At 44.8% G+C, this 14,719-nt stretch overlaps 1 protein-coding gene across 7 annotated transcripts in view; it reads right to left on the bottom strand.

Moving 5' to 3' along the window:
* LOC143283637 (uncharacterized) overlaps positions 1-14,719 on the bottom strand; it is a 393,825-nt gene that overhangs the window by 282,787 nt on the left and 96,319 nt on the right. For all 7 annotated transcript variants that reach the window (XR_013055424.1, XR_013055425.1, XR_013055423.1 and 4 more), the window contains 2 exons: positions 11,443-11,643; positions 9,432-9,609 (listed from right to left, as the gene is read on the bottom strand). Coding sequence is in view for 4 of the 7 variants with exons in the window: in XM_076589820.1 (XP_076445935.1) it covers positions 9,432-9,609; positions 11,443-11,643 (379 nt within the window). In the remaining 3 variants the exon portion in view is untranslated. The remainder of the gene's footprint in view (positions 1-9,431; positions 9,610-11,442; positions 11,644-14,719) is intronic.

Here is a 14,719-nt window from a genome sequence, read left to right as displayed (position 1 = left end):
AGTCTCTCAACTCCAAGACCAGCCAAGATTGGTTACTTTGGTTCATCCAATTGGGGAGTGTTGTACACTGATAATGTTGGAAGGAAGGGTTAAAAAGCGAAGTACACACCTAGTTCTCCGATTCCCCTTCATCCCTCTGAAGAGATTCGGGAAGTTTGGAAAGGCCAGAGACGACACGGAGAGCAGATTTGCGGGGATACAGGGCTGTGTGCTGTTCTTAGTAAAACACTTCATAAAAGCCACTCCATGTGGTCCTGTTGTGGTGTGAAGAGAGTGTGAACCTACCCAACCCCCTACCACCTTTGTACACTATGAAGGAAAGACTCCTCACCATACATCATGGGTGTACAGACACCCATGGTTTCTATGAAGGAAAGACTCCTCGCCGTACATCATGGGTGTACAGACACCCATAGTTTCTATGAAGGAAAGACTCCTCGCCGTACATCGTGGGCATACAGCAACCCACAGTCTCTGCATAGGAACTAACCCTTCCCGTAGGTCGTGGGTGTACAGTAACCCATGGTCTCTGTGTAGAACTAACCCTTTCCCATACATTGTGGGTGTACAGTAACCCATGGTCTCTGTGTAGAACTAACCCTTTCCCATACATTGTGGGTGTACAGTAACCCATGGTCTCTGTATAGGAACTAACCCCTTTCCCATACATTGTGGGTGTACAGTAACCCATGGTCTCTGTGTAGAACTAACCCCTTCCCATACATTGTGGGTGTACAGTAACCCATGGTCTCTGTATAGGAACTAACCCTTTCCCATACATTGTGGGTGTACAGTAACCCATGGTCTCTGTGTAGAACTAACCCTTTCCCATACATTGTGGGTGTACAGTAACCCATGGTCTCTGTATAGGAACTAACCCCTTCCCATACATTGTGGGTGTACAGTAACCCATGGTCTCTGTATAGGAACTAACCCCTTCCCATACATTGTGGGTGTACAGTAACCCATGGTCTCTGTATAGGAACTAACCCTTTCCCATACATTGTGGGTGTACAGTAACCCATGGTCTCTGTGTAGAACTAACCCCTTCCCATACATTGTGGGTGTACAGTAACCCATGGTCTCTGTATAGGAACTAACCCCTTCCCATACATTGTGGGTGTACAGTAACCCATGGTCTCTGTATAGGAACTAACCCTTTCCCATACATTGTGGGTGTACAGTAACCCATGGTCTCTGTATAGGAACTAACCCCTTCCCATACATTGTGGGTGTACAGTAACCCATGGTCTCTGTATAGGAACTAACCCTTTCCCATACATTGTGGGTGTACAGTAACCCATGGTCTCTGTATAGGAACTAACCCCTTCCTGTATGTTGTGGGTGTACAGTAACCCATGGTCTCTGTATAGGAACTAACCCCTTCCTGTATGTCGTGGGTGTACAGTAACCCATGGTCTCTGTATAGGAACTAACCCTTTCCCATACATTGTGGGTGTACAGTAACCCATGGTCTCTGTATAGGAACTAACCCCTTCCTGTATGTCGTGGGTGTACAGTAACCCATGGTCTCTGTATAGGAACTAACCCCTTCCTGTATGTCGTGGGTGTACAGTAACCCACTGCCGTACATCGTGGGTAAGGGTGTACAATAACACATGGTTTCTTTGAAGAAACAAGACCTTGCCGTATGTCGTGGGTCTACCGTCGGCAACCCACATCTGTCTGTAAAGCAAATTTGACATTTCCTTCAGCAAACTTGCATACGTCCAGTTTCCACCTGCATGCATGGATTTATTCAAACGCTTTACTGGCCAAGTGCAGGGATGTTAGAGCTACTTTGTAAATGGGCTTTTCCAATTTATTAAATCAAAAAATTATATACATATAAAAAAAATTATAAAAGAATTAAAAAAATTGAACTTTTATTTGGGCATGACTGCCACATAAAACCCCCAGCCAAAGGCCATTCCTGAGATATGTGCACATCCAGAGAAAAGATGGGGGAGGAAAAGGGCATGAAAGGTAGGTATGATGTCGCTGGGACACCAACGTGTTGCAACGCTTCTGCTGATGTATTTGATAACAAAACTGAAGAAAGAAAAAAGCCACATTCTTTTCATCTGCCCCCCGCGACTGAACATAATGAAAAGTCCAAGTCTGTTTCGGTCTGATGTGTTCTGTACATGTTGATGGCAGCCCTCTTGTGCCAAACATTATGTATTACTTAGATCTGACTGAGAGTCAATTCTGAGTCATTTTCATGAAATCTAGCATGCTTTGAATTAAAAGCAACAAACAAAGCAAACGCTTTACATTAACAATGAATGAGCAAACAAATGATTCACTCTGCCCTTTGGAGTGCACTATGTTCTCATCGCCCGGCAACACACAGACACACACACAGACACACAGACACAGACACACACACACACACACACAGACACAGACACACACACACAGACACACACATGCACAGACACAGACACACAGAGACACACACACACACACATACATACACGCACACACACACATACACACACACACACACACACACAGATACACACACAGACACGCACACACAGACACAGACACACACACACACAGACACACACACAGACAGACACACACAGAGATACACACACAGACACGCACACACAGACACGCACACACACATGCCGCCCATGCACATGGTGGTGTGTGTCCATCGAGATCGATGATGACCATCGTTGTCATCCAGCTGGGGGATGTGGGGAGGGTGGTGTGTGTGTGTGTGTGGGGGGGTGCTCATGAATCTATCTGTGAATGCGCAGATGGCTGAATAGTCCAATCTGCGCACGGAATGTTCGCTGACAGTTGGGGCAGACAAAGACAGGCATACCATTGTCAGGGAGCTTGTTTGCCCGTGACTTTCTGGCCTGCCTCTTCTGAACAGCTGCAGCAGTCCTGTTGGCCTCGCACAACTTGGCACCTTTGTGCACAGCAGCGCGCCATTTGTCACAGTCCACTGCAGATTCCTCCCAGGAGTCAGGGTTGATATCAAACGCTTTCAGAGAGATTTTCAGAGTATCTCTGAAGCGCTTCTTCTGACCTCCACGTGATCTCTTCCTTTGTTGCAGCTCGCCATAGAAGAGCCTTTTGGGCAGACTATGGTCTGGCATGCGCGCCACATGTCCAGCCCAGCGAAGCTGGGACTGCATCAGGATGGTGAAGATGCTGAGAAAGGTGGCTTTTGCAAGCACTTCCATGTCTGGGGTCCTGTCTTGCCACTTGATGTTCAGTAGCTTCCTGAGGCATGTTGTGTGGAAGTGGTTCAGCTTCTTGGCATGTCGTTGGTACACTGTCCAAGTTTCGCAGGCGTACAGTAGTATGGGGAGAACTACTGCTCTGTAGACCTTTAGCTTGGTCTCAAGACCAATGCCTCTTCTGTTCCAGACATTTGCATAGAGTCTACCAAAGGTTGCGCTTGCTCTTGCAATCCTGACGTTCACTTCATCGTCGATGGTCACATTTCGTGACATTGTGCTGCCAAGGTATGTGAACAGCTCCACCGCACTGAGTCTCTGACCGTTGACTGTGATGTTGGGCTCAACGTGGGGTTTCCCTGGGGCTGGCTGATGGAAAACTTCAGTTTTCCTTGTGCTGATGGTAAGGCCGAAGTTCCTGCTGGCAGTGGCAAACTTGTCGACGCTGAGTTGCATGTCAGCTTCAGATCCAGCGTTGAGGGCACAATCATCAGCAAACAAAAAGTCTCTGATGATGTCTGTCATTACCTTCGTTTTTGCTTGAAGCCTTCTGAGGTTAAACAGCTTGCCATCTGTTTGGTACTTTGTCATGCGTCGACATATCCAGAATGTGAGACTCCCCTTAGCTGACATATTTCTGTAAGCCGCCAGATAGGCTGGCAACGCGTTAGGCCCGAATCCCACGTGCGAACCACGTGGTGAAGCAGCAGGTTGTCGTCATTTGTCGGCGGGCGTTGCAACGGCTGGAACACCAGTTCCAGGTTTTCACATAACCTGTCTGAGGTGAGAGTATGTGATGTTTCCTTGGTCGGCTGGTCGTTTGGACTTGCAGGAATGGTGGTGGAGGGAATGACAGAGGCTGTGAATGCATGTTTGTTTGAATTTGCTGTAGCTGTTCATATTATTTTACGTTAAGAGATGCCTTGAATATGTGTTCCTATCATCATTGTGGTTGTGTTCATGAAGAAATATTAATAATGTTTATTATTTTGGGATAAATTAAATTAAATCGAATTAAAGTTAAATACGTTATTGCAGCGGCAGGCTGGGTGGGCGGGATGATAGGTTGGGTGTGACTAGCATCTTTCAGAGTCAGAACTGACACTTTGCCATTCTTAGGTTTTTTTCTTCCATTGTGCCCGTTTGGACGGTTCCACTCCTCTGCTGGTTGTGGCTGTGGGCTGGAGGGAGGTCTGCATGGTGCGGGACTGGCAGTGTTCTGTGGCAGCGGCGCAACCGCGTCGACGATAACAGCGAAAACAGCGTCAGCTGGAAGAACTTGGTCGCTGTGTTGAGTTAAGTGCTGTCCCCCAACTTACTGTCTCCCTTATCCCATCCATTCCTGACCACTGGTGTACTGTCTCCCTTATCCCCTCCCTTATCCCCTCCATTCCTGACCACTGGTGTACTCTGGACTGTCTCCCTTATCCCCTCCATTCCTGACCGCTGGTGTACTCTGGACTGTCTCCCTTATCCCATCCATTCCTGACCACTGGTGTACTGTCTCCCTTATCCCCTCCCTTATCCCCTCCATTCCTGACCGCTTGTGTATTCTGGACTGCCTCCCTTATCCCCTCCATTCCTGACCGCTGGTATACTCTGGACTGTCTCCCTTATCCCATCCATTCCTGACCACTGGTGTATTCTGGACTGTCTCCATTATCCCATCCATTCCTGACCACTGGTGTATTCTGGACTGTCTCCCTTATCCCATCCATTCCTGACCACTGGTGTATTCTGGACTGTCTCCCTTATCCCCTCCATTCCTGACCGCTGGTGTATTCTGGACTGTCTCCCTTATCCCCTCCCTTATCCCCTCCATTCCTGACCACTGGTGTATTCTGGACTGCCTCCCTTATCCCCTCCATTCCTGACCGCTGGTGTATTCTGGACTGTCTCCCTTATCCCCTCCCTTATCCCCTCCATTCCTGACCACTGGTGTATTCTGGACTGCCTCCCTTATCCCCTCCCTTATCCCCTCCATTCCTGACCGCTGGTGTACTCTGGACTGTCTCCCTTATCCCCTCCCTTATCCCCTCCATTCCTGACCACTGGTGTACTCTGGACTGTCTCCCTTATCCCCTCCATTCCTGACCGCTGGTGTACTCTGGACTGTCTCCCTTATCCCATCCATTCCTGACCACTGGTGTACTGTCTCCCTTATCCCCTCCCTTATCCCCTCCATTCCTGACCGCTTGTGTATTCTGGACTGCCTCCCTTATCCCCTCCATTCCTGACCGCTGGTATACTCTGGACTGTCTCCCTTATCCCATCCATTCCTGACCACTGGTGTATTCTGGACTGTCTCCATTATCCCATCCATTCCTGACCACTGGTGTATTCTGGACTGTCTCCCTTATCCCATCCATTCCTGACCACTGGTGTATTCTGGACTGTCTCCCTTATCCCATCCATTCCTGACCACTGGTGTATTCTGGACTGTCTCCCTTATCCCCTCCCTTATCCCCTCCATTCCTGACCACTGGTGTATTCTGGACTGCCTCCCTTATCCCCTCCCTTATCCCCTCCATTCCTGACCGCTGGTGTACTCTGGACTGTCTCCCTTATCCCCTCCCTTATCCCCTCCATTCCTGACCGCTGGTGTATTCTGGACTGTCTCCCTTATCCCCTCCCTTATCCCCTCCATTCCTGACCGCTGGTGTATTCTGGACTGTCTCCCTTATCCCCTCCATTCCTGACCGCTGGTGTATTCTGGACTGTCTCCCTTATCCCCTCCATTCCTGACCGCTGGTGTACTCTGGACTGTCTCCCTTATCCCATCCCTTATCCCCTCCATTCCTGACCGCTGGTGTATTCTGGACTGTCTCCCTTATCCCCTCCATTCCTGACCGCTGGTGTATTCTGGACTGTCTCCCTTATCCCATCCATTCCTGACCGCTGGTGTATTCTGGACTGTCTCCCTTATCCCATCCATTCCTGACCACTGGTGTATTCTGAACTGTCTCCCTTATCCCCTCCCTTATCCCCTCCATTCCTGACCGCTGGTGTATTCTGGACTGTCTCCCTTATCCCCTCCATTCCTGACCGCTGGTGTATTCTGGACTGTCTCCCTTATCCCCTCCCTTATCCCCTCCATTCCTGACCACTGGTGTATTCTGGACTGTCTCCCTTATCCCCTCCATTCCTGACCGCTGGTGTACTCTGGACTGTCTCCCTTATCCCATCCATTCCTGACCGCTGGTGTACTCTGGACTGTCTCCCTTATCCCATCCATTCCTGACCGCTGGTGTACTCTGGACTGCGGCGGCAGAGGCTGAGCACAGCAGACTATATTTTGTGTGTGTTTGTAATTGCGTGAGAGGGGTAGTTGTGTCATTATTGTTTTGTTATTGAATTTCGTGTTCGAAAATATAAAATATTATTATTATTTTTTTTTTTTTAATAAATGTTATAAGTGGGATCTGGTTGTTCTGACTGGTGAGGAGGGCTGACAGATTCATTGTTGAGTTTTTGTCATCGTTCGTCCATCTGTCTGTCATTCTGTCAGCCGTAGCATGACACTTTAGGCCAATTCCAACATCACCATCTCTGAAGGCATCAGTAAGCATTGCAGAGAACATAAGGCTGAACAGTGTTGGAGCAAGGACACACCCTTGCTTGACACCATTTGTGACAGGAAATACACGCACTCGCATACACACTGATGCACACACACGTACACACAAATGCATGCACGCAATCTCTGTCCTTGTCCAGCCATGCTTTGTGGAACGAAACCCACAACATTTGACTAGTGCTTTGTGTGTGTGTGTGTGTGTGTGTGATGAAATTACATCAGCTGATGATGCAGTGATACATTTGGTGGCTGTAGCTTGTAGATGCTATTTAGATCAGGGATCTATAGACAAAGAACAAAAGATGCATCTCTATTACAAACAGAAATGTTTTTTTGGTTCTCTCTATTACAAACAGAAATGTTTTTTTGGTTCTGTATCAGATTTTAGGCTTACAGGAAACACTGTTTTTCTTTTGTGTGTTTATGTACATACACACTCACCCCATCCTCCACACACACACACACACACACACACACATAAACGCATGTGTGTCCATTCTATATGCTGTCAGAAAGGGTTGTAAAAGTGCCAACACAAATGTAAGTGATTATTCTAGCCCTTCCCCTTCTTTCCCCCCTCCCCTCCTCCCTTATCGCATGATGCAATGACAGACATGAGCAGGGTGTGTTTACTGTATGGAGTTCAACTGATGCACTGATGCCAGTCCCCTTTCCCTTCACCAACATGTTGGCATTCTTGGCTCTTTTAGTTTTTCATAGTCAGGTTTCCTTTGTTTCTAACTGACTAGAATGAGAAAACAATTTCTATATCAACTAGATTCAGATCAATAGATTTCAGACATACAATATCTAGTTCTCAAAAAAGGCTTTTCCAACTAGACAAAAATAGCTGGTACCAATCAGTTCTGATGATTTTTTTAAAAAATTTTTTACAAGAAAAACAATTCATTGAAAATTGTGTTAAACATTTTTTTTTTATCTCAAATCTTTTTTCTTTCTTTTTTTTTTCTGCCCCATCATCTGCACCATTTCAGTGGCATTACTCCCACGCCGCTCATTTAGATTCCCCCATACACAGCTACACTCGGGTTCATCCGTCACATTTCAGTGGCATTACTCCCACGCCGCTCATTTAGATTCCCCCATACACAGCTACACTCGGGTTCATCCGTCACATTTCAGTGGCATTACTCCCACGCCGCTCATTTAGATTCCCCCATACACAGCTACACTCGGGTTCATCCGTCACATTTCAGTGGCATTACTCCCACGCCGCTCATTTAGATTCCCCCATACACAGCTACACTCGGGTTCATCCGTCACATTTCAGTGGCATTACTCCCACGCCGCTCATTTAGATTCCCCCATACACAGCTACACTCGGGTTCATCCGTCACAGTTCCAGCATATCGGTGGTCCGCAGGGAACCATCGATGTTGGGTCGCCAGGAAGCCACACACCAGAGGAGACTCTGCACTGCTGCCGAGTCACTTTGGTGGTGTTCAGTGGTGCCTGTTCTGATTTAACGTACTTAGGACACCACCTACTAAGCCCCCTACTAACAACAATAATGGCTTAGTCGCGGAGCCAGACTGAGTGAGCGTCCCTCCCAGAGTGGAGACCGCCACCACATCCCTCCAACAACAGCCCTCCATGAATCTGCCGACACTGAAGACATTGACAGGACTCACCCCAAGCACAGATGTGGAGGGGTATTGAAACTGAGGTCACCATGAGAACAGGGCATGAAAGGCCACAGGCTTTTGAGACTGTTTTGTTTATACTGATGATGATGAAGGAGGAGGAGGATGACAATGACGATGACGATGTTGCTATGGAGGTCCATTTTGGTTTGGGACTGCGTGACAAGGCTGTACTCTACACTTCCTGTCATAATGATATCCCGGCGTTAACCAGATCCGAGAGATACAGACACTTGCAGTGTTGGTCAGGTAATTAGACCAACATACCCAAAGACGCATCCTTGAAGTGGATGACACTCGACTATGTGGTCCCAGTCTCCCCATTTAAGCCCACAGCACACTCAAAACTGGGTAGGAGCCAGCCACAAACTGAAAAACCCACCTCCACTGGGATTCAAACCCACGTCCTCCCAGACGTCAGTCCGCGACGCTAACCACTTCACCACAGCGGCTGGTCTTAAATCAGTTTTTTATCTAGTACAATAAATATCCACTTTTGAAATGAGTTAAACTTCAGAGTAAAACCGCAGTCTTGAACCATGATATGATGCAGAACAGACAAAAGGCCTGATCTCGGTGGCACAAAATCCGAACGGTGGGCAAGAAGCATTTTCATACCAACGCCTCTCTCTCCCTCCCTCTCTCCAGCACGCATGAGTGACGTCACATAAACAACGTGTGTCACGCATGGCTGCTCTTTGTAAGTATGGGTGGCTCCACACCCATGACGTATAGCATGCAAAATTTGTTCTTTGAGAGTATGGGTGAGCAAAAACCATGTGTGTGGGTGTGAGCACACCCACAACATATGGAAAAGGTTAAAGTGAAACAAATACACTTATGGACAGCTAAAGGCTAACAGAATGTGCGCTTGAGGACATTAAAAGTGGAACAGAACAGGTGACCATGGACCTTTAAAGTGGTGCCATGTGACTGCTTATTATTATTACTCCAGCATGCAATGTTCCATTTTCTAGCGCTCACCCGTGTTCCATTCTTTGTGAAGTAAACGAGCAATGTTTGCTGTGGCTGAAGGGAGCCATCTGGTTTCAGCTGGGCTTTGCTGATGTCGATGCCGCAGCCAATCACATCGCCAGAATAGATGCAAGCATCCTCCACATTCATGTTTGAACTGGTTCCTGTTGGATTGTTGCAGTACAACCTGGTGTGAGACACATAAACACTTATTAAAGATTTTGTAGTGAAGCATTTATAAATCATATAGCTGCTCTTTTTTTCTCCATTTTCTGACAGCTTCCTCCCCATTATCACCCTTAGATATCTTGAATTTTTTTTTTTTTTAATTTAAGAAAAAAAGAGGCAAGGCCTTCAAGACACTTGTGACACACACTTTCACCAGTAAAAATTAAAAAAGAAAAAAAGTGAAAATGTGTTCTGTATTTAATGATATAAAACTTCAGGTGCAAAAAAAAGAGTAAGTTAGCAGGTTGGAACCAAGCATGTTCAGTTTGAGAATAAGGATACTTACTAAAAGCGCTAAAGCAGACCTGCCAATGACATTAAAAAATTAATATTTAAATGTATGTTTTTTTTGGTGTCATAAATAGATTGTGGTATTTGAGATGACAACACCATTCAAATCATATTATTTTGGTATATCTCGATTATATAAGAAATTCTTGAAAGTCGGTGGAAAAGGAGACATTACCATTGCCTCAGGCACACTGCAACATGTGGTCATTTTCTCTTGATCTGCATGTGTGACACGCTGACAGAAACTACAACATGGTCCATTCATTTACTCTTTCATCTTCATTCTAGTTAATTCAGTATCCACTATAAAATATTCATATGCAGTAGACATGTGGATGGTGTTGTTAGTGTCACTGTATGTGTTCTGTCCAGAATTTGCATCTTTTTTTTTTTTATTTGTGAACAAGAAAAATGAGTCCAGGCTGTCTTCAAACCAAACCATAAATTGTGATTTTTTAGATTGAGATCTTCAACAAAATAAAATGGTGATGATCATGAAAAACAACCAAATTTCGTTTTGACAAAGTATTTCACTAGAAAATGACAATGTCAAAGTTTACCATGGATACACACACACATACACACACACACACACGGTTATCACACAAACTCACACTGTTTAACAAGTGAGTCATTAATAACAATAATACATAGAACATTTTGAAGAGATGAGCTCATACTCAATAAACACACACACACACACACACACACACACGCACACACGAGCATGCATGCGCACACACATGCATGCACAGAAGACCAAATACACATACTTGATAATAAAATCACAGTTATTCATGTCAGTGTCTGACTTGTCATGGAACCAGAAACAGTTCCAGCGTGCACCATTTCAAGCATGTCTGCTATTAAACACATTAAAAACAACCACACACTTCAGACGCAACTAATGCGAACAAACGCGCACACTGATCCAAAAGATGAGAGGAATAACCGAGTGTCTGGAACGTTGGACTTTCAATCTGAGAGGTCCCAGGTTCCAATCCCTGTAATGGCACCTGGTGGATAAAGGGTGGAGATTAACATATGTGCAGACCTGCTAGTGCCAGAAGCCCTTTCATGGGAAAGCGCACACAAAAGATTCCATACACACATTAAAGATCCTGTAATTCCTGTCAGTGTTTGGTGGGATATGGAAACAAGAACATACCCAGCATGAACACCCCCAAAAACAAAGTGTGGCTGCCTACAAGGAGGGGTAAATAAACAAAAGAGTCATTTTCGTAATATGTTACATGCCTGTATTAGTGTGTTTGTGTGTGTGACAGAAACTTGATTGAACGACACAGGAAACGAATGATGAGTGCCCAGTGGCAGCTGTCAGTCGGCTCTACCCAGGTTGGCAGCCTGCTGTGCAAATGATTCCGTGTTTGTAAAGGAAGCGCTTACAGCCAGGTCTCTGACAGAATCGGTGCAATGTAAGTATCCAAATTATCACCATCATCATCACCATCATCATCATGAAGACAACACAATCTCTTACTGTCCGTTGTCAGCATGGTACCCAATGGATCCCTGCCTCCAGCCAACCATTTGGTTACATGGGTAGTAGGCATGGCACAGGCCAATGCCCATGTGTCTCCTGCCTGTCAGATTCTCCACCTCCAGCTCAAAGTAGTGCAGGTGCGAGGAGAGGGGTGTCTTGGACACGTACAGCCCAAAGAACTCACGCCTGTCAAACTTCCTGGAAGAAATGTGACAAGAAATTTGTCCAGCACAGGATGGCTTTTTGTGAGTTTGTTTCTCTCTAAAACTGGACATTCTGACCTCTCTGCCTTGGGGGTGAGTTCAACGACCTGTTGGCATTTCACCCTGAAGGTCAAATTGTTCGTGACTGTGGTCTGTTCCATGAAAGGTGGTATGGTTAAGGTGCTGGTCCTGAAGACTTTCTCTATTGTTTCCTTGAAAAATATCTTGACAAATGAAAAATAAAATTGTATCATTTGATTTCTTTCTTTTTTCTTTTTTTTCTTTTCTTTTTTTCCAGTATCAACAGCTCACTTTGTCCATGGAAAACTGTCACACAGTCATCACAGTTATCATGGTAAGCTGTCACACAGTCATCACAGTTATCATGGTAAACTGTCACACAGTCATCACAGTTATCATGGTAAACTGTCACACAGTCATCACAGTTATGGTAAACTGTCACACAGTCATCACAGTTATCATGGTAAACTGTCACACAGTCATCACAGTTATCATAGTAAACTGTCACACAGTCATCACAGTTATGGTAAACTGTCACACAGTCATCACAGTTATCATGGTAAACTGTCACACAGTCATCACGGTTATCATGGTAAACTGTCACACAGTCATCACAGTTATGGTAAACTGTCACACAGTCATCACAGTTATCATGGTAAACTGTCACACAGTCATCACAGTTATCATGGTAAACTGTCACACAGTCATCACGGTTATCATGGTAAACTGTCACACAGTCATCACAGTTATGGTAAACTGTCACACAGTCATCACAGTTATCATGGTAAACTGTCACACAGTCATCACAGTTATCATGGTAAACTGTCACACAGTCATCACGGTTATCATGGTAAACTGTCACACAGTCATCACAGTTATCATGGTAAACTGTCACACAGTCATCACAGTTATGGTAAACTGTCACACAGTCATCACAGTTATCATGGTAAACTGTCACACAGTCATCACAGTTATGGTAAACTGTCACACAGTCATCACAGTTATCATGGTAAACTGTCACACAGTCATCACAGTTATCATGGTAAACTGTCACACAGTCATCACAGTTATGGTAAACTGTCACACAGTCATCACAGTTATCATGGTAAACTGTCACACAGTCATCACAGTTATCATGGTAAACTGTCACACTGTCATCACAGTTATCATGGTAAACTGTCACACAGTCATCACAGTTATCATGGTAAACTGTCACTGTCATCACAGTTATCATGGTAAACTGTCACACAGTCATCACAGTTATCATGGTAAACTGTCACACAGTCATCACAGTTATGATGGTAAACTGTCACTGTCATCACAGTTATCATAGTAAACTGTCACACAGTCATCACAGTTATCAAGGTAAACTGTCACACAGTCATCACAGTTATGATGGTAAACTGTCACTGTCATCACAGTTATCATGGTAAACTGCCACACAGTCATCACAGTTATCATGGTAAACTGTCACACAGTCATCACAGTTATCATGGTAAACTGTCACACAGTCATCACAGTTATCATGGTAAACTGTCACACAGTCATCACAGTTATCATGGTAAACTGTCACACAGTCATCACGGTTATCATGGTAAACTGTCACACAGTCATCACAGTTATCATGGTAAACTGTCACACAGTCATCACGGTTATCATGGTAAACTGCCACACAGTCATCACAGTTATCATGGTAAACTGTCACACAGTCATCACAGTTATCATGGTAAACTGTCACTGTCATCACAGTTATCATGGTAAACTGCCACACAGTCATCACAGTTATCATGGTAAACTGTCACACAGTCATCACAGTTATCATGGTAAACTGTCACACAGTCATCACAGTTATCATGGTAAACTGTCACACAGTCATCACAGTTATCATGGTAAACTGCCACACAGTCATCACAGTTATCATGGTAAACTGTCACACAGTCATCACAGTTATCATGGTAAACTGTCACTGTCATCACAGTTATCATGGTAAACTGTCACACAGTCATCACAGTTATGGTAAACTGTCACACAGTCATCACAGTTATCATGGTAAACTGTCACACAGTCATCACAGTTATCATGGTAAACTGTCACACAGTCATCACAGTTATCATGGTAAACTGCCACACAGTCATCACAGTTATCATGGTAAACTGTCACACAGTCATCACGGTTATCATGGTAAACTGTCACACAGTCATCACAGTTATCATGGTAAACTGTCACACAGTCATCACAGTTATGATGGTAAACTGTCACTGTCATCACAGTTATCATGGTAAACTGTCACACAGTCATCACAGTTATCATGGTAAACTGTCACACAGTCATCACAGTTATCATGGTAAACTGTCACACAGTCATCACAGTTATCATGGTAAACTGTCACACAGTCATCACAGTTATCATAGTAAACTGTCACACAGTCATCACAGTTATCATGGTAAACTGTCACACAGTCATCACAGTTATCATGGTAAACTGTCACACAGTCATCACAGTTATGGTAAACTGTCACACAGTCATCACGGTTATCATGGTAAACTGTCACACAGTCATCACAGTTATCATGGTAAACTGTCACACAGTCATCACAGTTATGGTAAACTGTCACACAGTCATCACAGTTATCATGGTAAACTGTCACTGTCATCACAGTTATCATGGTAAACTGTCACACAGTCATCACAGTTATCATGGTAAACTGCCACACAGTCATCACAGTTATCATGGTAAACTGTCACTGTCATCACAGTTATCATGGTAAACTGTCACACAGTCATCACAGTTATCATGGTAAACTGTCACACAGTCATCACAGTTATGGTAAACTGTCACACAGTCATCACAGTTATCATGGTAAACTGTCACTGTCATCACAGTTATCATGGTAAACTGTCACACAGTCATCACAGTTATCATGGTAAACTGTCACACAGTCATCACAGTTATCATGGTAAACTGTCACTGTCATCACAGTTATCATGGTAAACTGCCACACAGTCATCACAGTTATCATGGTAAACTCCTCGCAGTCATGTTTCTTTTTT

Source organism: Babylonia areolata, chromosome 7 (genome assembly GCF_041734735.1).
Source record: "Babylonia areolata isolate BAREFJ2019XMU chromosome 7, ASM4173473v1, whole genome shotgun sequence".
Lineage (NCBI taxonomy): Eukaryota > Metazoa > Mollusca > Gastropoda > Neogastropoda > Buccinidae > Babylonia > Babylonia areolata.
The sequence above is the reverse complement of the archived record's forward strand: the minus strand, read 5'-3'. Positions and strand labels throughout refer to the sequence as shown.